Raw genomic sequence first — 24,013 nt, forward strand, 5'->3', positions numbered from 1 at the left:
GGAATGTGTACATATGCAGTGCAACCAAATATTTTCAAGGGTAATTCAGAATTAATTCGAGATTCTGGAAATACCTTTTTCAAGCACTCCAAAGGAGTGGTATACTGCAAAATTTTTGTAGGAATCCTATTGATTAGATATGAAGCAGTTAGTATGACATCCCCCCATAAGTATTTTGGAATATTCATGTAAAACATCATAGCCCGTGCTACTTCTAACAAGTGTTTATTTTTACGTTCAGCTATTCCAGTCTGTTTAGGGGTATCAGAACACAAGGATTGATGTAAAATTCCTTTCTCGTTTGAAAAGGTTTCCAAAACTTTATTAAAGTACTCAGTCCCATTATCAGATCTCAAAATACTGATTTTTGTTTGAAATTGGTTTTCAATCATTCTGTAAAATTCTTTAAAAATCCTTTCGACTTCAGATTTTTCCCTCATTAAATATACCCAACAAAGACGTGTATGGTCGTCTATAAAGGTCACAAACCATTTTTTTCCTGAAATTGTGGTTACTTTTGAAGGTCCCCAAACATCACTGTGAAAAAGATAAAATGGTTTTGATGCATAGTAGGGTTTTGGAATGTAAGTTTTTCTTTAGCTATTTGCCAATAAACAACTTTCACATTGAAATGATAAAGGGTCAACCTTTTGAAATAACATTGGAAATAAATGTTTTAAATAAGAGAAACTAGGATGGCCTAATCTGCAATGCCAAACCATTATTTGATCATGAACAGAAAGAGAACTAATACTACTTAGTCCTTGAGCAATTTTATTACTAGGTAAGTTATCCTCGAAATAATAGAGGCCATTGATCATCCTAGCACTGCCAATTGTCTTCCCCGAGCTCTGGTCCTGAAAAATACAATGGGATTTATAGAAGATAACACAACAATTAGAATCTCTAGATAATTTGCTAACAGACAAGAGATTACAAGTAAGTTTAGGAACATGGAGAACAGATTAAGATCTATTCCCTCAGAGATTTTTATTAGACCTTTTCTTGCAATAGGTGAGAAATTACTATTAGCTATCCGAACCTTTTTATTTCCAGGACACGGTGAATAGGATTCAAACATGTTTGAGGAATTGGTCATGTGGTCGGATGCTCCAGAATCGATTATCCATGGAGTAGATTTAAAACGACAAGATAGAGCATATAATTCATTACTTGTGTGTGCCAAAGAAACACTAGAAGTACTGGATGTCAAGTTGGATTTCAGCAGTGCAAGAAGATGCTCCATTTGCGCAGTGGTGAAGAGGCTGGTCTCAGTCTCATTAGCAGTAGGAATAATGGCTCGGCCTGGTTTGTCACCTGTTTTTCCTTTCCAATTTGCAAGTTTCCCATGAATTTTCCAATAGTTTTCACGAGTATGGCGAGGTTTGTTGCAAAAATCACACCAAACTTGTGGTCTTTCATCTCATTTGCGCTGAAATGCAGCAGCTTTATTATAGCCTCCACTCGTGGTAACCAAGGCCGAACCTTCAATAGCAACTCCAGGTCCCTTCTTGCCCAGCATCACATTCCTCCGACTTTCTTCTCTTTTAACTTCTGAAAAAACTTCACCAATTGAAGACAGGGGTTGTCTTCCAATGATTCTCCCCCTTACCTCATCAAACTCGACATTAAGGCCAACCAAGAACTTGAAGATCCGATTGTCTTCCATGGTCTTCTTATGATGAAGTCCATCCTCGGCAGATTTCCACTTATAGGTGTTGAAGAGGTCAAGGTTTTGCCAGATCCGCTTCAAGGAGTTGAAGTACTTTGTGACGTTGTCCTCCCCTTGTCGTATCTCACCAAGTTTGAGGGTTAATTCAAAGATCCGTGATTGATTCCCTAAATCAGAATACATCTGATTTACATTCTCCCAAAGCTCTTGTGCTGTTGGATAACACATGTAATTAGAGCTAATGTCTTCTTCCATAGAATTCACAAGCCATGTCATCACCATGGAATTCTCGGCATCCCATATAGCATAGTTTGGATCATCCACTGCAGGAGCCTTCTTTTCACCCGTCAGGTAGCCCATCTTTCCACGTCCTCTGATGTACATCCAAACTGATTGAGACCATCTTAGAAAATTGTCGCCATTCAAGTGAATCGTGGTGATTTGGACAGAGTGAGATTTCGAGGTGGTAGGACTGATTTTTGAAGAATCAATGATGATGGGATTGTTCAGAGAAGGTTGAGGAACAGTAGTGGACTCGTTTGAAATATCCAACATGGTTTCAGAGAATAGGGATTGAAAGAGAGGAAGAAGGAGGATTTCGGCAAGCAAATTGCTAGCTTTGATACCAAGTTGAAGAATAGGGTTTCACGGGAATAATTTTCTTTCATTGAGATTATTCTTTTATAGAGTTTACAACATATACAAATCCTTCAAATTAGGAAACTAAATCACTGATTAAAAGGAAAGAATAACTCCTAATAATTACTTTCCTAAAAATACAAAGATTGACAACTAATAAATAATTTACAGCTTTACAAAGTTATTTCTTTCCATATCAGTTTCGGTTTTCCAACAATACGAAAGTAGAACAGCAAGAAAAAAATGTAAATTCTCTTAAATAATTCTGAATAATAATAATAATAGCTGCAAATTATGTCCCTATTTATAAGTAATTGAAGAATGTTAAAAAAATAAAAACTAACTGATAGATACTAGTTGACATGGGAAAACACAAAGTGATAAGAGTTGAGCTCTTGATTTTGATAAAAATTGAAATCCTAATTTGATGTGAACAGGAATCCTTTTATCTCCTACTTCTACACCTATAATAAACTTGAAATGGGTGGTCTTGATCCCCATCAGTAGGTAGTATTGTATTTCTTTGTTACGCTATATTGTGATGTTAGAAACAAACTAAGAGGGTGTTTGGTAAATAGAGAATGACTTAATATGACAATTTAAGTCATTAAGCTTATCAAGGCCTTGTTTGGATTGATTTTCGAGAAACTAAAAACTCTTTTCTATGTCTGCTTGATTAATTTCATTGAACGAACTTATGGCTTAAAAAAGAGCTTAATATGGAAACCAAGAAAATGTTGCTTCTCGTAAAAACTCTATTTTGGCTTATGTAAGAAGTTCTTTAATGTTTAATAAAACTTTTACAATACCAATATTACCCTTTAAATTCATTGACTCTGGCTTCGGTTGTAGCTTCCAACTTAAGCAAAAAAGGAAGCTATCCCAAACAAGGCCTAAATATGTTTCATAAAACAAATTAATATTTGGACTTAAAATTAAAAATGACGTAAATAATAACTTAAAATAAATATCATTTTTTAAATCCCAAATATTTTTTGCTTAGTTGCTGTGTCTCGTATCTCCTTTATTTTCTCTTATAACCTCATTACTTAATATCAATAGGGGTTGTTATGTCAATTGAATGGTTAAAGGAAAATTGTAAGTTGATTTTACGTCAAACAACCTTAATGATTAAAGCAAGAAATTAAGTAATAAGTTTTTAGTTAACAACATAAACATAATTTAAATTAAAAGTCATCTTTAGTCATTACGCATTAAGTGTTAAGTTTTACCAAATACCATCTAAGAATGGTGTTTAACTTATTGACTTATGAAGTCAAAACTGATTTTTCATCAGAAATCTGCTTAACAATTACAACTTTTTTTTTTTTTAAATATTTAATAAGTTCCATAAAAAGGTTCCTAAAGTTTTAATATATTCCATTGGACTTTTGTATTAAGATACTCACCGATATATTTGTAAATTAAGATGTTGACATATTTGTCAACATCAATGTTTAGAACCCATGATTTTCCCTCATGGTTCGAATATGCTTTATGGTTTGATGATTGTATGCAGTGGGGCTAATGTGATGTTTAAATCTCTTTTATGGATATGCAGTGTGTTGGTCATCAACTTGAAAACCAAGTAGATTTCTGGGATGTTGGAAGATAATTTTGTGTCATGGGGATTAGACCAACAATATAGGAGGCTGGTTTCTTAAGTTGTTGATCTTGGTGGGATATGTAGATGCCAAAAATGGTTCTAAGTGAATTGAAGGAATTTAGCACGTATGATCCCAAGTACTCATACTTATTTGCAATATGGATGCATAAAGAGAACATATATACTATGAACTTCTGTATAAAGGTTGCTGTGGATGATATTATTTGTGGATTGAAATAGAATTGCACCTCTTTGATCTTGTGGTAGACTAATTGTTTGTTCGCAATGTATTTTTTTCGTTGGTGGATAGCATTGTGCCATGTCTGGCAATCTATGTATTGGGCTGCTAAACATTTTCAATCATTATGGTGTATATTGATTGATATCCCAACTTTCTAAGCTATCTTAAACAATTTTGACTTTTCATGGCCTCTAGAAATATGCTTTTTTTATTTATTTTAATTATTTCTCTCATGCATTTTTCCATCTTGAAGTTTGTTGGGACAGATGAAGCAACATTACTAGAATATGCAATCCTTGAGGTACAACAAGTCCTGTCAACTGAGGATATTGATGGGAAGGAAGAGCAATATATGAATAGCTTAGTATGTTCCAGGGTTTTCAATGGCAAAGAAAAAAAATTAAGTCTGGTGGAGGCTATTTTTTTCTCGATGAGCATCTGGTGTGACAGTAAACTGTTGGATTATCATCTGCATTTTAGTAAGGTTAGTAGCTATTAGTTATTATATTTTGTTACTTCATATTTTATTGTTCATATTTAAATGATAGCCAACATTTTTGACATCTTTGTAGCATGTTCTGTCATGTAGACTTGACTTTTGTCTAAGATCTATGTGTTCTCCATTTAAGTCTCCGTGAAGGGTGAGTCCAGGTCTAAAGTTCAGGCTGAAAGGCATAGCGGATGTTCCCCTGATCTTTTGTTGATATTGTTATTATTAGTGATATTTCTATTGGTGTTTTTGTTGTTAAGTTTATCCATTTGATTCAAAAGTTTAATGGGCCAACAATATATCAATCTGACTTGCACTAAAGTCCTAACACCCTGCCTTATAGGCAGCCTTCTCTGGCTTGAATGTAGATTTAGTAAATAGGGGAAATACGTAAGCGTTCACATTTGAACTCTTGACCTCTAGGAAACCAGGCTTCGATATCATGTTAAGTTACTGATTTGATGAAAAGATTAAACAATTAGGTAATGGGACTCAATATATATAAATATATACAGTTGACTTGGACGAAGCATGGTTATTATTATTATTATTGTTGTGTTGGTAATATGTTAATTGTCAACTTGGTTGCCCAACTTCAACATTGTTGGCTTTTCTTTTTCTTCTTTAATAGGAAGCAGAAGATCATTATTATTAGCTTCTTCAAGTCCCTGGTAGTTCCTTCTATACCCTGTATAATGTGATTTTATTTCCAGAGTTTCTATGCCTAATTATGATATTTTCTTTTCAGAAACTCGACAACTTTAAAACAGTTATGACCTTGGCATTAGCAGTTGGTTTTATCACTTCTAGTGAAGGCGGTGAAATCAAGGTTAGTGTTGCTAAATTGTATGTCATTCATTTACCTTGCGGGTGGCAAAAGGAACTATGCTATTTCCAAGGCTTAATTTTGTATTTTGGTGTTCTAACATTTGGTTGTTCAGATGTAGAGTCCTTTTTGCCAAAAAATTGAAATCTTTCTTTGTATTCCAATTTGTATGTCATTCATTTACCTTTTTGGTGGTGAAGGAACTATGCTACTTCCAAGCCTTAATTTTGTATTGGTGGTCTAATATTTGGTTGTTCAGATGTGGAGTCCTTTTTGCAAAAAAATTGAAATCTTTTCTTGTATCCAATTTGTATATGACCTATATCAAGTTAAACCAGTTTTTTCTTGTTACTAAGTCGTGGTTAGTTGTTGGATGATTTAGTTAGTTGAGTTTGTCCCTTTTATTAATTTGTCTAGAAACTAATATGAGTAGAGCTTGTTTCTAAAGGTTAGTGGTGATCTTTAACTTGCTGACTGAGTTCCATGGGGATAGAGCAATGGATCAGAATTTTAGTAGAGTTAGGAAGGATTTTAAAAAAAGCTAATGCAAAGGTTTTCATATGTGAAGGTTTTTTCTCAGAGTGATTATGGTGACATTAGCAGCTTTTCTTCTTTTGCATTTTCTATATAATTAAAGGTTTTTAGATTAGTTCACTTTTTCTTTATGCCCATCTTATCTTCTCTTCAGTCTAGCCCATGAGAGAAGCTAGCCTCAAGTTGATTGGCAATTGATGCTCTTTCTGTCTGATGACAACCCTCTTTTGTTTAAAATAGTCATGTTGATCCATCGCATTAACCATTTTACTGTCCTTAATTTTCATCTTACAAGAAAAGTTTTCATACTTGCAGTTAACAAAAACTAATGGTTTGGACGAGATTGCTGCTAAAAAACTTCAAACTTATATTCAAAAATCCATTGAAGCTGCATACAGCCGGGTAAGTTGGCTAATGATTCACCTTTTTATGATCGCTTTTGGTGTCCAAATAATAGTTCTTTTTTGGTGAAGTCAATATATTTATTTCATTGTCCTTAGGTAGCAGCTACCATGGATCTTGAATCTAAATTAGAAAGAACACATCCCTTGGCTCTGCTTGCAAATGAACTAAGATTGATTGCAAATAGAGAGTTAACTGTATTTTGCCCCATCCTACGTCATTGGTGTCCAGAAGCTGGGATGATATCAGCGATGCTGCTAAACCAACTTTATGGGGAGAGACTGGTCTGTTTCCATGATGACTAATGAAAATCATCTCTATGTCTTTGCAGCTGGTGCATCCTTACTGCTTTGCTGCATCTTTATTTAAAAGGCTGTTGTTTTTGTTGACATGTAGAAACCATTCCTCAAAGGAGTAACGAGTCTTTCTGAAGATGTCAAATTAGTGCTTCCTGCAGCTGATATGTTAGATCATGACCTGACTCAACTATATTCTTCTGCATGCAAGGACCATGGGTCATTTCACCCTTTTGTCCAAGATTTTGATCATTATGAGGTTGGTTTCTTCCTTCCCAACCCACCCAAATTTCCAAACTGAAAATTTTATGTCAATTGTTCCAATATGGCATGTCTCTGATAATTTGATATCACTGTTCTTGTCTTATAAAATCATATATTCTTCCTGCATATCGTTTGAGTTTCCCTGTTTTAGGCATCTCAGTAAAATATGGCTTAGATAATATGAAAATTAGACTAGAATTATATAGCAAGAGCACTTCTAAAAAAATGAAAGTTTAATTCTTGACTTTTGGAAGTGAAACTATAAGTAATGGATGTGCAGCAAACTGAAATTTTAGATCAAGTGCATTTCATGCGCTTCGGCGGCCTGAATCTTAAGACACTTCAAAGGTAGCAGAACCAAGCTTCCTACTTAATCATGAAACATGGTTCAAACATTCATAATGCAATCCATTCCAATTCTTTCAATCTACTGCACTTTTTTAAAGTTTGTCTCCTTGTTCATGAATCCTAATTTTTAATTAGCCAAACTTAACACTTTGTCGAAGGACTGTACCTATTACAATTTACAAGCAAGGGCTGTCAAATGTGTTCTTGTGAACAGGTTGTCTTAGGTAAATTTGGGAATTTTTATGCTGTTTAAAAACCTAATCCAAATTAATTGAATTCCATTTGCAATATAATTATAATAGCAAACAATCTGAACTGCAGCAGATCTTATTCATGCCCATGGACGAGCATATGTGGAAAACACCCTATGATTGTGATTTTTTTACCAGAGTTAAAAACCCTGGGCTGAACAGCTGCAGTGGTAATTCACTAAATAAAAAGGGCTCAGAGAATTTCTTTGAATCTGAAATGCTCATCCCTCCTGACAGACTTACTCTTGATTGTACTTGCAATCTTTTGTCACTTCCTCGATGTGGCAGTCCCCAATTGCTCCTTAATTATATGTTTCTTCTAGCATTTGTCTTGTTTACACAATGGGTATGAGGATCATCCTGTTCCTGGGATTAAAGTTCTTACATTTAAAAACTATGATAGCATTCAATCTGTGTCTTTTGTGTGACTCTGGGTCCTATTGACATAGAAGATGAACTGTCTTGGATGTTGGTGCTCACAGCGATGCACAAGTACTCTTGTTTGAGAGCCCGATCATTTAGAAGTATCTTTTTTACATGTTTTGAGTTGTAATCTGATGCTTCATGTGCTTTGTTATAATAATGAGATGGAGAATGAGCTGTTTGTCCTTTTTCTTTGTGTGCAGATTGGGGAAATTTCTAGACCTATTATTCTTGATTGGGTGATTGCTCAACATGGGCGCATCTTGGAATGGACTGGACGTGCTTTTGATCTTGAGGTTGGTCATGTACTCAGTAGGATTCTTTAGCCTTTTAGTATAATTGTATTCTTTGATAACAATCCAGTAGAGTACATGAATCAGTGTCTTTCGCCATTGGGAAAGATTAATTAATAGCCATTTAGTGGAAGTATGGAGGCTCCCTTTCAAATAAAAAACTTCACCTAGAATATCAGGCGTCCGTGAGTTATCTAGGTCTCCTCTTAGGTGGCAACCTGAAAGTGCCTGCTTTTGGAATTTGGTTATTGTGGGTGTCTAAACAATTAGGTGGTTGAAAGGAGTCTTTTATTTTGTTAGGAATCTGAATCACATTGAATCAATCCTTCCTACTCATATCCTCACCTATTCTTCTCTTTTTTGAATCCCTCGTAGGATTGCTACTGGGATTGACAAACTTGCTGGATTTATTGTGTTGAAAGGCAAGGAAGGTGTTAGGGACCATCTAATTAGGGGGAATTGACTCTCGTGGGCTACTCTAAATGTTACTGTCTGAGCCTGAAGGGTATCTCATCCTTCTTTAATTTGGGTTTTTCTTAAAAAGATTTGTTTGTTTCACATAAAAAATTTCAAATAAATTCTGTGTGTGTTTATTTACCAGTATGCATTAAATATTTTATTGTGGCAACTAAATGGAGAAAATGTTGTTCTAGTTTTTCTTTTAGAGTTATTGAGAGGGTTATGAATGCCTGTGGGGCTAGGCATGCATGGGCTATCAGTTGTTCATGAGGGCCATGCAGAATGGTGACATGATGAATGTGCCAATAAGGACTGGCAATTTAACTCCAGTTTGATGTTCTCCGAGTATGAGAGGAAGATACAAAACTTGGGTTGAAATGGTAAGAAAAGACATGATAATGTTTAATGTGATGGAGGACATGGCCCTGGATAAAGCTGAAAGCTGATCAATGTTTCACATAGCTGATTGTTAGCAATTGGGGTTCAGGGCTTTTCTATTGTAGTTATTTTAATTTTTCTAATGACTCAAGTTAAAAAAATGTCATAGTATGATTGTTTTAATCAGTGAAAAGATTTTATGTGTCAAACAATTATCTCTATATTCAAAGCATTGTATAGTGACTAGGAGAGAGCAGTGGATCTCTCCATGATTGTACAGAAAATTAGAGAGGGAAATTTAGTCATGTTGTGGATTATGATGAAGTCCAACATTTACTAAAATAATCCTGCATACTTGATACTTTTTAAATGCACACTGGAAGTTGGACATGATGTGTTTGATTTTTGGGCACATGCAGGATTGGGAACCTTTATCATCTCAGCAAAGACAGGCAGTATCTGTAGTTGAAGTGTTTAGAATTGTAGAGGAGGTATGTATTATTATTAGGAGAGTTATTTGATGCACTGAAGTAGTTTTTTATTGAGACATTATAAATTTAATCGCCATATGATAAAAAATGATATAGATGGAGGTTGCTCAAAATAGAAGTTTCTTAATTGAGCTTTTTGGAAGGGTTTGTCCCACTATGTTCCATTGGTTGTCTTCTCTAACCATTCCACTACAAATTTGTACTCCCAGGATTCTAAATTCTTCCTTTCACAGTTTTCTTCTATGGATGGCATTTGTGCCTTTTATGAATCTAGCTTTTCTTAAATGCCTTCAGTTTTGTATTGTATGGTGGCCTTATATTGAACTTTACTTGCAGACCGTGGATCAATTCTTTGGGTTGAATCTTCCAATGGATATCACACATTTACAAGCTCTACTATCTGTTATTTTCCATAGCCTGGATACATACTTGCAGAAAGTAATCAGCGAGTTAGGTTAGTGTCATTATGTATTAGCATACTTAAAATTGGATTTACTGCTAATTAGTTCTTGCTGCTCCTTGAACCTGACTTGATAAAAACTATGTAGAACTGAAAGAAACTCTTTTGTTTAGGGGGCATTTTTCTTTTTGCATCTGTTATTGGTTTTGTTGTATCACTTATGAGTAAGGACGAAGGCTTCCATATGGTCCTTGGTAGAGGAATACATTATAACTGTCCTTTTAAAACTAATATTTAAAGCTATGATGATGACCCTCGAAAAGCAGTCTGATGCTTTTATATTTGATTTTCAAGCTACTTATCAAAAAAAAAAAAAAATATATGATTTTCAAGCTGACTAGTGAGAATGAAATTGATTTCCATGAAACAGTTGCTAGATGCTCCCTTTCCTATCGTCTAGTGTGTAGGGTTGCAACTTGGGGGGGTTTAGTTGGGTTGATGGCTAACCTGAGCTCAACCCAAATTAAAAAACAATCAACTCGAGTTGAGTTCATGTTGGTTGGGTTAGATTTGGGTTGGTTGTGTTGATCGGGTTGCATAATTCAAAAACCATCTGTAATGTTTTTTTTTTATTTAATTTAATTTTTTTCTATATATTTATATAAAAATTTAAATAGTAAATAAGACAAAATTTAAAAATAGCAACAAAAAAGTAAAAATAAATTTATATATATTTTTAAAATAATGAAAAATTATATGATATAATATAATTTGATATTTTTTCTTAAAAATTTGAAAAGAAAATGAATATTATTAATATAGGATAACATACATCATAAATATTGTAAAGACATTAAATCGGGCTCGGGTTGCACAAACCTTGTCCCAAGTCCAACCCAAATTGAGCTTGGGTTGAAATCACCTAACTCAAGCAAAATCTGAGTATTGAAAATGATTGCTCCGGCCCTTCCAAATGTTGGGTTGGATCGAGCCAACCTGCCCAAGTTGCATCCCTAGTATATATAGTTTTATGCAGAGGTGTTTATGCATATACATATGTGTGTGTGCGTATACTACGTATGTGTGTGTGTGTGTGAGAGAGAGAAATTAAGTCTAGTGCTTCTCTTGTGTTTGGTTATTTTTTTATTATAAGAAATTAATGAATCCTTTTTGTGAAAATTATTTTGTATCCTCAGAGTCCATTGCAAATGTTGCAATTATTTAATCGAAAACATGTTGTCCAATGTAAAATACTGATCATAATGCTGTTAGTGGTGCAGTTGAGAAGAGCTATTTATTCCCTTCTACTCCTTCTTTGACTCGTTATAAGGAGATGGTTATTCCAATAGCCAAGAAAAAGTTGGTCGAGTCTACACCCTTGGATGAGAAAGTGAACAATAAGTTGAATGAATTGACAATATCCAAACTGTGTGTCAGATTGAACACTCTTCAAGTGAGTGCCATTTTTTTCTTTTCGATTTTTGGAAATTAGTCTTTTACATGATTTCTGTACTTGTTTAGCTAACTCGAATTTTTTTGCATGAGTATGCTTGATGTTTGTGGTTGTTAAATGGACCATACACTTCTCAAATTACTTCTACTGTGTAATATTGAATTTAGTTCATAAGTTGTGAGTTCAAAAGAAAATAAAACAAAAAGAATGATGGTGTCATTATAATGGTTTAGAAGTACGTTTTGAGGGAGAGATTTTGATTGGTCCAGAACAAAATGCTTTGGGAATATTTGGAAATAAAAATAAACAATATAAATTTTTGGAAAAGATTTGACAACATGCAGGGATGCTTGAAAGGGACTGAAAAAGGAGCATTTATTAGATCCGAAGATATGCTAACGAGGTGAATTATTGACTGCACTGGAAGGACAATAAATTACTTTGCCTTACAAATTATTGATGCTAATTTTTCATTTGAACACAAAATTCATAAATGATAACAGAGAATTATGAAGTGCTAATCCAAACACTGATACATGTGATAGTTCCAAAGTGTTGTGTTATGCTTACACATGCAAAACAAAAATGCTAATATTCCTTTCTGTCCCTGTTACTAAAGTTTTTATCTGCTTGGACAAGCTCAAGTACTGTCATGTATTAAGAATATTATATTCAAGTTTCCCAAGGTGATTTTATTTATTTCCCTCCTGATTCAATGTTGTTTGTTTTGATTGGCAGTAGAAACATCGACTTGGTCACTATGACACATAGGTTATTTACTTGTTCTGATATAAGAGGTCTAGACTTTTGTTACCTGGAACCCCAACTTTAAAGTCACAAGAGTAAAATGTAGGTCCTTACTTAGAACTTTTGTTTTGAATGTCCTTGTGTTAAAATGTCCTCATATTCTCAACTCTTTTGTTTAATGGTTTTATTTCCTTCTTCCCTGTGGCCTTGAAGATTTTCAGAGCTTAATTGGTATACAGAGTCATCTATTACAAGGATTTTATTTGTGTACTGCATTTGCTGAAACACAATTTTGTTTGCAGTCAACATGCCATCAAATCATTTCTTTATTGTTGTTGCTCCTGTGCTGTTGTTAACATCTATTGTTTCTTCATGCAGTATATTCAGAAACAAATGCGTACCCTAGAAGATGGCATTCGGAAATCTTGGGCACTTGTCAGACCATCTGCTAATCAAAGATGGAGTAAGTTTTGTTTGGTTGATGGCAAATGGACAACCTAATATTTATGCATTTCTTTAAGTTTTAATATATTGGCAATGAATTAACCTTGTCTAGACTTTTTTAAGCCTCTCTATCTCTATATCCAGAGCCTAGGCATGATAATTTTCCAGTCTACTATTTTACTTGCTGTAAAGAATGCTATCATTGTGAATAGATCACACTATGGGTAGATGATAAATTTAAAATCAATGGACTAATGCTGATTAGTATTGCTACAGGCAACTACCTGGGCAAGCATATATTTGCCTCTTACCACAACTTCATAATATGTTTGTATTATGTCTCTATCTGAAGGAAACGATAAACCTACATGAAATAGCAATTCAAAGTGTAGAGAGGCAAAATATCATCTTGTATCTGTTAAGAGGAAATCGGAAACTGGGATTTCGAAATTAGAAATGGCATTTTTTTTTTTCTGAGAAAAATGACTTTGGTGTATGTTCTCCATTCTGGAATATTTTATCATGCTAATGGTAGTCTTGACTTTAACCCATTATGAATTTTGATATGTTCAGATTCTTTATTCATTTTCTTTAAGTGAAAATCAATAGGTGTAAAATGATTTATATGTAACAGTTTTGACTGTCATCCTTATTTCCAGCCAAAGAGGAATCTCTAGAAAATTTGGAGGAGAGTTCAATGATGTCTAGTGAATCAATTGATGAACTATTTTCCACCACCTTTAACATAATCAGGGATACTGCTACTGATGCTATCAACAAAATTTGTGACTTCATTGGTGAGTTAATAAGCTCCAGTATATTAGTAATATGCATCTTACTGACACACTGATAGATTTTCTCCATGTACTTGAAATATGTTTGTGAAATTTAATTTGTCATAATTTGTAATTTTAACAGCTGGAACAAGTTGTTTCCTTGAATGCCTGTATCTTTGTGCATTACATTGCTTGTCAGCTTGTAAATTGCTTTCTAAGTGCATGTTTGGGCACATTTCGTTTTTTTCTTTTTGTTTTAAAAATAGCCTTATACAAAATGTGGGAATTCTGATACAAAAAGTAGGTAGATACCTTACATACTTGAAAACACTTTTAAAAATTTAAGAAAGTAAAAAAATATCACTTCCACAGTTTTTTTAAATTTTGAAAAGAGTCTTAAGAACACAAGATAAATTTTTGTTTTTTGTTTAAGAGTTCTTATATTTTGTTTATAAGTTTCTATTTTTAAAAATAAAAAATAGGAAGTATATTTAAATGTCACCTAAGTTATATACAATGATTCATTTTTTTATTTTTTTAAAGACCTGGATCAAAGATTATAAACTCAAAAATTTAAATACACAACACTCTTTCAAATGGTAAGAACCCTTTATTTGGATTTTCTTTTCTATTTTCCTTTTTTTTTTTGGTTGATTAAGGTTACTCTTCATTTCCAATCTAGAGATGGCCATTACTAACCAGGACCTACCTTCAACCTCACCAAAATGAGCAGGTTCAAGTCAACTTAACAGATTGCCTATAGGTTTGGCCCTTCCCTAACTGGACAAACTTGAAATCAACTTGATTAGTGAAATGCCTTTCTTTACATTTAACTAATAACATTGGGCCATTGCTTGGTTAGTTGACTAGTGGCTTGGCTATGTCTGGAACCCCTTTCCAATTTGAATTGCATATGCATCCATTCAATACAATTTATATTGTTTTGAAACAACATAGTTGTAAGAATTCTCGCCCATCTTACTTTTCTTTCTTTTACTGAGATTTTGAAGCCATGCTTCTCTCTCTCTTGAGTGGAAGGAGGGTGGATATACAAGGAGGAAGAAACCACTCTCTGTGTGTGATCAGAAATAACTGTTTCATTGCATTGAAATATTAAGTGCAAAGAAAGCATGATAAAGCGAAATCAGTCTCTCTTTGTGGGTGGGATGGTGGGAAAAGTCAACAAAGAGGAAGAGAATCAGAGGATTTAAGAAAAGCACAAGAGCCACATGATGGGGGTGGTGGGTACTGAGTTAGTGTAGTAGAGTGAGCTTGGTTTGCTGCATCTTAAAACGGAATTCTACAGTTATGGTAAAGCTTTGTTCAAATAATAGAACTCAGGGCAAGAAATCTTAGAAAAACCAACTTTAACTAGATTATGATCTCAAGATAGGGAATTTGTATAAGAAGCTTTGCATTCTATGCATTGTGGTAGCAGAAGCTGTGACACCATTTTGTTGTGCAATAAGATATATCACATGTAAAGCAAATCCACACATAAAGCTGGACAATATATAACATGATTTAGCCAACCATACACATCCATGAATGAGAAAAAATCAATTCACTATATAGAAAATATTACATGGGGAAGCAAATGCAGATACAAACAATAGTCTCTCGAAACATCTATGCTTTTGTGCTCGTAGTATTACATCTTAAGCTGAGCTCTGGGACATCCCATGTTTCTTTGCTCTACCTATGTCTTCCGTCTCTCCCTTATATCTTTCATTCTCAGTATAGCCTTTAAAGTGCCATCTTAATTTCATTTCATTTTCTTGTTATGGCAAAAAATATCTGTACAGACATCTGAAATCTTTCCTTATTCAACAAGGAAATCTATTTCCATGAGGAAGTATCAAAATATAAATGATTCTACACAAAAATGAATTCTTATGAAATTAGTAGTTGAATTAAATTGGAACTTTAGATGCCTTCTAAGAATCTCCACCTTTGGCTTAAATTCCATGGTGTTGGCCTTTGGAAATCCATAACAAAGGAGTGGGATCTTTGAGCAGCAGAATATCATTCTCAGTAGGTAATGGTTAGAGAGTGAGATTTTGGAAGCATAAGTGGTGTGAAGATGAGTTGCTTTGTGTTTCCTTTCCCTACTTATTTCACTTAGCCATTTCTAAGTACGGGTGGGTGGCAGATGTGTGGAACTCAATAGTCAAAGGGGGTGGATGGGTTCTCGCTTCTCTAGGTCGTTTAATGATTAGGAGGTTGAAAGTGTGGAGCGTTTTGTATTGAAACTTCAAGCAAAAAGGGTGTATAGGGATGAAGAAGATAGGGTGATTTAGATGGTTTCAAAGAGTGGAAAGTTTTCAATCATATCCCTCTATTCCGTTTTGGAGCCTAGTGACCCTTTATTGTTCCCGCAGAGCATCATTTGGAGTTCTTGCGTGCCATCCAAGGTGGCTTTTTTTGCTTGGGAGGCAACTTGGGGGAAAGCCTTAACTTTGGATCATGTCTAGAGGAGGGGGTTTCTTTGGCAAATAGATGTTTTCTTTGCTACTCTAAAGAAGAAACTGTTTGATCACATTCTTCTCCACAGTGCAAAGAGAAGGATTATTTGGAAGCTGCTTTTTACTTTGTTTGGAGTGTCTTGGGTTCTTCCCTCTTTGGTTAAAGAGACACTCCTTGGGTGGCATAGGTCCTTTTTGGGTGAAGGTCGCAAAAAGCCTTGGAAGGTTGCCCCTTTATGTATCTTTTGGACCGTTTAGAAAGAAAGGAACATGCTTGCTTTTGATAATGCGGAGTTAACGGTCCAAAGGATGAAAAACTCTTTTGTTTGTAATTTGTGGTCTTGAACTAGGGTGTTTATAGATATGGGCCCTACTTCTTTTATTAGTTTTATTGATTGGCTAGGTTAATAAGGGCAGGTGATGTTTTTTGTTCTTTCCCTCCCCCACTCGGTTAAGCCTTTCGGCGGCTAGTGTGTACTTCCTCTATACTTTGGGACGCTATTTGGGCATTTCCTTTTAATATATACTCTTTGTTTTACCTATCAAAAAAAAAATGTGCCTTAGCTAGTGCACACTCCTTCAAAGTGCCACTGCTGAGGCATTTAATCAATGCACTCCATTTGGAAACTTGTTTGAAGCACATCTACTAGATGCTGGACTTTTGAATAAAAGAATACTGATAACCATCTATCATCTCCAATCCTAAGTTCACAATACTTGATGTTCCAAATCCTTTGCACAACATATCCCTTGTATGCTACTAACTCCCCCAGTTTCACCTTCTAGTATCTCTAAATTGTTGAGACACTTTAACATTTCTAGTTTTCATGATTCAATAAGTGTCTTGCAACACATTCCTAATTCATCGAGCTCATACTCCATGTATCATATGAAGATGAGAGAACAAATGATTCAATTTTCAATCAAAATTCCTGTTGCAATTCTCTTATACAGTTTGGATCTCTTGTGGCATCTTTATGTTCTAATTGCACATTCTGAATCGCCAAATTTGCACTTCCTCCTTGCACTTCCATAAATCTTTACCTTAGCTTTGATACCACATGTTCTAATAGAAGATTTGACTCCAAATTGTTGTGTGATAAAAGATAAGCAAATCCACACATAAAGATGCACAAGGTTTAATGTTGCTTGATTAATTATGCTTATATCATTCAATGAGACAAATCAGTTCACTATTACCATAGAGAACATTACAGAGGGAAGTTAACACAGATATAAAACTTGAGTCCCTAAACAATCTATGTTTCATTGGTCCTAGTATTTATACCTTGAACCTGGACCTGAAACATTTCATATTTCCTCTTCCAATAGATGGCTCCCTTCTTTCCCTCACTTTACTTCCTTGGTATAGCCTCTAGAGGCACATCTTAATCACACAACTTTTTCTGTTCATGACCTCCAATATCCATGGAGATATTTGCAACGCTATGTCTGGTTTCCAAGAAGTACTAAGGAAAAAAATGCTAAGAATTAATTCCTCATGTTTGGTTCACCATAGAAAATACAAAATAAAATAAAAGATATTTAGAATTAGTTTAAAACTTATGCATTTTTACATTATTTAATCTTTATATAGAAGAAAAATAAGTAAAATGAGTTGGAAGAGGTATCTAAAAATAATTTATTAACTTTAACACAGGGTATGGCCATCCCTTATTTAACAAGGGAACCTGCTTCACTATAAAATGTTCAAATATAAATTGTTCTTTTCTACAATATTCTACACCAAAAAAAATTCTCATGAAAATAATGCTTGAATCAAGTTGGATTGAAGTCAGTTTTCAACAATATAAATGATACATGGATCAGTCAGGAATATAATGCCCTTCAGTAAAGGAATGGATGGTATCGAGGGCTAAAAGGAAGCATTTATATTTATAGTGTTATTTCCTCTTCCTTCTGCTTCTTCCTCTCCATAAACTGTAATTTTTTCCATACAGCTTTAAACCCCATTATACTCAAAAAGCATGTCAGTACCCTTTACTGTTATTGTATACCATTAGTTATGATTCTTGAAATTTAGTTCATGTTTTAATTTTCTAGTACTGAACTTTTATAAAAACCTACTTAGCAATGTGGCATTCTAACTAATAATTATTTCCAAATTTACCATGTTGTACTTATTATGTTTTTGACATTTCCAAAGACAATTTACCTTGGTTTTGTTTGTTAAATTTAACTCTTAGGTACCAAAGTTGTGTTTTGGGATTTGAGAGACTCGTTCTTATTTCGTTTATACCGTGGTAATGTTGAAGATGCTCGCTTGGACAGTATTCTTCCACATGTTGATACTGTAAGATATGAATGTTAATTGTCTCTCTTTATCTTTGTATGTATGTACATGTGATCACATATCGAATTTCTATCATAGCTTTGTAGTGTTTTTCTCTATTAAGCTGGTTACAAAACCCTTTTAATCTAGAGCCCATTGTTGTAGGTCCTTGATCAAATATGTGATTTGATTGATGATGCTCTCAGAGACCTCGTGGTTTTAAGCATTTGTAAGGCAGCATTGGTATGCTCTCAACCTTGTTTGTCAAAATCTGTCAAGGTCCCTTTCTTTGTGGTCCTGATTTTCTATGTTCTCATACAGGAAGCTTTTGTTTGGGTTTTGCTGGATGGAGGACCTTCTCGGGCATTTTCTGATTCAGATATCCCAATGATGGAAGATGACCTCAATATGTTGAAGGTATGGAACATTTTTCCCAATCCTTTTGGTTTAATTTTATTGGTCAGTACATCGAATCAGCATACTGCTAAATGTAGTCAGTTTCTGTTTGAAAGGTAGCAACTGATTGGGTGCCACTGATAAACCCAAGTGGAACTGTCACGATTACTTTCCTGATACATATTTGCTTTCTATTTTCATTTCAATTTCATTGCCGTCTAATAGAATTATGCTGCTTTGCTTTATAGGACTTATTTGTGGCAGATGGAGAAGGCCTTCCACGCTCATTAGTTCAGAAGAAAGCAGAATTTGCTGAACAAATACTGAGCCTTTTTGCCCTTCAGGTTTTGTTCACCCATGGTTGATAATTATGCACACCCACAAATCAATACACGGCCAAAAGAAGGAATAATAGAAACTAGCATCATGATGACTTCTTCCTTTTTTTTTCTCCTGCAGACAGGAACAGTTATCCAAATGTTGATGACGGCAAGTGAACACATTTCAACAGGATTAGATTCTCGTAAACATGGTCGCCTATGCTTGGGAGACGCTCAAACCTTAGTACGAGTATTATGCCACAAGAAAGATAGAGAAGCTTCGAAGTTCTTAAAAAGGCAATATCAGCTCCCCATGTCTTCAGGTTATTTTTTTATCCCTCAGTTAGACTACCCTGAAACACAATGTTTTAATTTGGTATTGGTTCCTAAGCGGTATTGATGTTGTTCTAGTCTATTCTGGCAGCCTTCACATCATTACATGCTCAATGGAAAATGAAACCTCTGGGAAAAATGAATGCCGTATCTTAGAAGTGTTTTGGACTAAAACATCCTACTGCACTTGTGGGGGTTTTTCTAAAGCTAGGGTCCCCACTTTGAGTAGTAAGCAGGGGACTCAATTCAACACAGTAAAACGATAACATTTATCCTGAAATGGTTGGGATGATGCGTACACGCACTCTCACACTTGCTTTTCCAACCAAGATCCAAAATCTAAATACTGCTTGATTTACTTTTCATTTTTCCTCCCACCTTTCTCGGCAAGGGTGCAAGTTCCTTTTGTGGCAGCTGTTTAATGCTTTTGGCCAATCTTTGACTCTAAATCCCAACCATCTTTGCTCGAAACTTTATAATCTGGTTTCCCTTACATTTCACTAACTAAAAAATAAGCTTAAATCCTTTCTAGCCACCGCCAGAATATAATAAAGTTAAGTGAAGTGATTTATTTTTTTGGCAGAATATGACGATACTCCGTCAAAGGATTCAACTTTGAGAAGTCCCCTTATTTCAGATCTCATAAAGCGAAGCGCATCATTCCACTGGACGGAGAAGGGCCAGAGTAGCTTCATATCTTTAAAAAAGAAACTCCAAGAAGCAACTTCCGAAATCAGATGGTAAACACATTTCCCTTATTCTTCCGTGTCACATGTTTGACACGGAGCTCTAAGTCATTATGGGCATATGGGAAAGGCTATGGTTTGGCCCCCTTCCGTTTTACGGTGTAAGGGCGTGCCCGTCATAGCATTTTAAGCGTTAATATAACGCAAACTCTATAAATCAATAGTCCCCCGCGGCCTACCCACACCAATCATAGCAGAAGAGTGCCATTGTCTGATGGGCCCTGCTGCCATTACGTCTCAAAGTTTGCGGATGACAATCATTTTGGATAAATATGTACCTCCAGGTCTCCCCTGATGTGTTCAGAAGAAAATGTTGTGTGCTGATTTGATTTGGTGATGGTCCCAAAAAGCTAGAGCCGTGTCATCTAGATTTATCCTATTCGAGCTTTGGAAAATGATATGCTACCAAATGGGTTTCATATCTAAACTTCAAGATTGAACTGTGTATTAGAATTTTGGTAATTAAATAAAGTCATAAAGAAATGAGAATGGATAATATTAATAAAAGAAGAAGAAGAAGAAGAAGGTAGAAGTGATCAAGTGAATGAAACTTGGATATAGATCGATGAACCAAATAAAAATATAAGCTAATGAGATATTTTTGACATGGGCATCTTTTTTCAAAGCATATATAAGTTATAGTTTTGTGAATTATGTTTACATTCTTCCTTATACCTGTGATATCCCTTATTTTTTTTTTTCTATATTCTATCAATCTGTAATTCAAAACAGCTGAACAATAATTTAATGGTGGAAAATTTTTGAAGTATATATTGTAGCCGTGCATGCAATTTCTTACTTCCCACACTCCAATAAACTTGGAAACACTGCCACATCTAGATTTTTTTTTTCTGCCCTACCGTCGAAGATTCGAATCCAAGGATGTTAGTCTCTATTCTCTAAGAATTTCCAAGATGCTACGAATTTGCTTTGGGTAACCGGACGTGTATAACAGATATTCCCGCAAAAGACCTAGTCAACCAAGTCAACTGGCTTGCATATATATATATATATGAAAAGTCACATGTTCATCTTTTAATTTTTGCCTCTTTTTTTTTTTTGGGTGTTAAAACAAAAGCTTTCAAATCCCAATCACACGGGATATGAACATACACTTTGCAAAAGCTTTAGGCTTTCGGCGCAATGAGACAGAGTGAGAGCCAAGTTCATTTCCACTAAACAAAGCAACATCAATATTTATGATTTGCCCATCCCGTGGATTGAGGACTACTGTAGCAAAATCACAGCCGACATTCAAACCATTGATTTTGTTCAATCACATCATTACCGACTTCTCTTCCTTCTCTTCCACTTGTCGGCCGCTTCCCTCCTCTACACCCACCTCCCAACGGCACTACACTACCCGGAACCAGAGTCACCGGAATGCCAATTGCCATCTGAGATGGGTCCACCGCCGGCAACTGCGTGTGGCCAGGGTCCGCCGGCCTCTGCTGGAAAACTGGAAATGACCCTTCTAACCTCACGGCAACATTCACAATCCCATGCCCTCTCGTACCGTCTCTGTCCCGGAGACGGTAGCTTAGGTGCCGCAGAGTCCCCGCCGGAGAGAACCCTTCTAGAATATCCCCGGCCGGAATCTGACACCAACCCAGCTGAATCTTGCCCTTCATGAGACGCTTGGTGTAGATGTGGAGGTAAATGGCGGAGTATCTGTGGGAGAAGAAGGTGGCTTCCATGGGCAGCCGGAACTTGTCACCCCAGGTGGGATTGATTCCCCCCTCGTCGTCCACCCTTGTCATGTACACCTGGCTCTGTTTATCAGCGCCAGTGGGCTTGTAGGGCGTGGGTGGGGCAGTGGTGAGAGTGATGAACGGGCGGATGCGTTTAGAGAAGAAGGTGGAGGTGTTCTTAAGGCCCTCTGCTGATACAATTGTGATTTCGATAACGAAAGGCTGGCGATTAGTATCGAACATGGTGACTCTGTGAGGGATTAATTTACATACAAAATTCAAAATAGAGTTGAGTGAGTGAACGAGTGAAGAGCCAATCTGGGTTTTTGAGTTTCATATATACAGAGAGAAACAAGAATGAAAAAAGAGGAGTTGATGGGAAGTTGGGATGCTACTCACTCTGCAATTTCCCTTGTGGAATAAACTCCCCCATATATGGAAATTTCATGTTGGCTGAGTCAACTAACTCGCATGTGATGACCACGTGTAGAACAGTATATTTACATATACACATTTGAGATTATTTTCTGTTTTAACCTATAATTTTTTTAGGTTGCCGTAATAAAGACAAATTTTCATTGTTCTACCTCTTAATTTCATTTATTTTTTATCTTATGGGTTAGGTATATCTTCGGCCGTTATTTATACTCTTATTTAATTATTTAGATTTTATTTTATTTTAATATTTTAAAACCGAGATAGGAATTCGGTGATCACTTCTTCTTACCCTAGTAATTTTTTATTTTATTTTATTTGTTTCTTATTAATTTTTTCTTGGTATGATCAATGATGATTACCAACATCCAGAAGATGATAGGTCATATTCAATAAAATAAAACAGTGGGATAATACAGACAAATTATTAAAAAAATAAAAAGAAAACAAGAATGGAGCGGGCAGTGTGTAGTGAGTGGGACGGAAGCTGCCAAACCCCTAGTTGTTTAGAAAAACCAAAGTCCGGCCAATAACTGCCATTGAAATAAATGGTCAGTTTTTTCTCCTATACGCCATCACCCACGAAAGTGGTTTGGGAGTTTAGCGGAAAACTGCTTGAACCTTCCCTGCAACTCAGCAATCGCACACCACCTTCTCCTCTACCCTAACGACTCAGGCAACTGTGGATTCTTCAAACGTCCAAGTCAAGCCCATACCTGGAAAACAGGAACCAATTAATTATGTAAATTTCCATCACGCTTCTTAAAAAATTCTGTGAAAGTGGAAGAGAGAAGAGGCCAGAAATGGCTCACATGGCTAGGTGTAAATTGTAATGAAGGCGTGAGTCACGGGGAGAGCAAAGAGAGGTGAATCACATGGCCCAATTCTCCCAAGTATTTCTTTACTACACTTACGAGCCTATGACTGCCCCCCTCCTTCCCCCACCCCACCATTGAGGGTTTCTGCAACAAGTTGGCAGGGGTGAAGAAAAGTAAGAAACACAAGACCAAGAATAAGATGTGTCACAAAGAACAATTCTTTTGAAGGTGGGGCATAGCTCCATCTAAGACATTAATGGAATTGCGGGTACGTAGGTTTATTATTATTATGTCATTTTTATTAGACAATTCTTGATAAGAAAAGTCATCTCCCTTATTGATTACGTTTGGTACTTGTAGGATAAAATGCTAATGAATACGCTTTCGTGTGGAAGACCTATTTATTATTTCACCCAAATCGCCCCAGATGACGACTTGTTTCTGTCAATGAATTAAGTGCTCCTACACATGATTTGAAAAGGTCAAAAATGACATTTAAAATATATAAAATCAAGCAACCTATTCTAAATTTCTAATCAAAATATAAAAAGAAAAAGCTGTAATTACCAAAATGACCTAAAACCATTAGAAAAATAATATTTACATAACAATTTAAACAAAATATTGGCTCCACCACTGTTTACAAATGTTTTAAATTTAATTTTTTTTTCTCTTATATTTTCCTTTAAAATTTTCTCGAGACCCTACATGGCAAAAATGTTGAATTATAGAGTTCAATGTTCTGTGCGTTTTTTGAAATAATTCTCTTATTGAATTTATAATAATAAAAAAATTAATTCAAGGAAACTCAATTAAAATTTTATTCATTTTTTTTTTCTTTTTTTACGCCGAAAGGTGGAGGTGAAGATGTTGAGAGGCCCAAAAATGGTTTCACGTGTAGGGTAAGGTTTGGGTGCAAACCATACAGGCGTGAGTGCCGAGGTAGCGAGGTGGATCACATGAAATGAAGCCAACACTTTCTCCACTGGCCCCCACTCGATCGATGGCCCCCTCCATAACTTGTTGATTAAGGGTTGCATCCATTGTCATGGAGAAAGAAAGGTTTTGGGAAATGACTCATAC

General features: G+C 35.4%; 2 protein-coding genes across 3 annotated transcripts in view; one reads left to right on the top strand and one right to left on the bottom strand.

Annotated features, from left to right (window-relative positions):
• LOC100259829 (protein unc-13 homolog) overlaps positions 1–20,526 on the top strand; it is a 29,485-nt gene extending 8,959 nt beyond the window's left edge. For both annotated transcript variants that reach the window (XM_002276588.5, XM_010662860.3), the window contains 17 exons: positions 4,412–4,642; positions 5,397–5,477; positions 6,324–6,410; positions 6,509–6,694; positions 6,807–6,965; positions 8,196–8,288; positions 9,542–9,613; positions 9,950–10,067; positions 11,294–11,466; positions 12,592–12,676; positions 13,317–13,454; positions 18,106–18,212; positions 18,357–18,434; positions 18,513–18,608; positions 18,836–18,931; positions 19,047–19,230; positions 19,824–20,526. In XM_002276588.5, the coding sequence (XP_002276624.2) occupies positions 4,412–4,642; positions 5,397–5,477; positions 6,324–6,410; positions 6,509–6,694; positions 6,807–6,965; positions 8,196–8,288; positions 9,542–9,613; positions 9,950–10,067; positions 11,294–11,466; positions 12,592–12,676; positions 13,317–13,454; positions 18,106–18,212; positions 18,357–18,434; positions 18,513–18,608; positions 18,836–18,931; positions 19,047–19,230; positions 19,824–19,984 (2,145 nt within the window). In that variant the 3' untranslated portion in view covers positions 19,985–20,526. The remainder of the gene's footprint in view (positions 1–4,411; positions 4,643–5,396; positions 5,478–6,323; positions 6,411–6,508; positions 6,695–6,806; positions 6,966–8,195; positions 8,289–9,541; positions 9,614–9,949; positions 10,068–11,293; positions 11,467–12,591; positions 12,677–13,316; positions 13,455–18,105; positions 18,213–18,356; positions 18,435–18,512; positions 18,609–18,835; positions 18,932–19,046; positions 19,231–19,823) is intronic.
• A 418-nt stretch (positions 20,527–20,944) lies between these two features.
• On the bottom strand, positions 20,945–22,259 carry LOC100265013 (BON1-associated protein 2). The gene has a single exon (XM_003631376.4). The coding sequence runs from the start codon at positions 21,918–21,920 to the stop codon at positions 21,228–21,230; it is 693 nt and encodes a 230-aa protein (XP_003631424.1). The 5' UTR covers positions 21,921–22,259; the 3' UTR covers positions 20,945–21,227.
• Between the last annotated feature and the right edge of the window lie 1,754 nt (positions 22,260–24,013).

Source organism: Vitis vinifera, chromosome 2 (genome assembly GCF_030704535.1).
Source record: "Vitis vinifera cultivar Pinot Noir 40024 chromosome 2, ASM3070453v1".
NCBI classification, from domain to species: domain Eukaryota; kingdom Viridiplantae; phylum Streptophyta; class Magnoliopsida; order Vitales; family Vitaceae; genus Vitis; species Vitis vinifera.

Excerpts from the sequence above, each read along its gene's own strand:
- LOC100265013 (XM_003631376.4), bottom strand. The coding sequence starts at position 21,920 with ATGTTCGATACTAATCGCCAGCCTTTCGTTATCGAAATCACAATTGTA.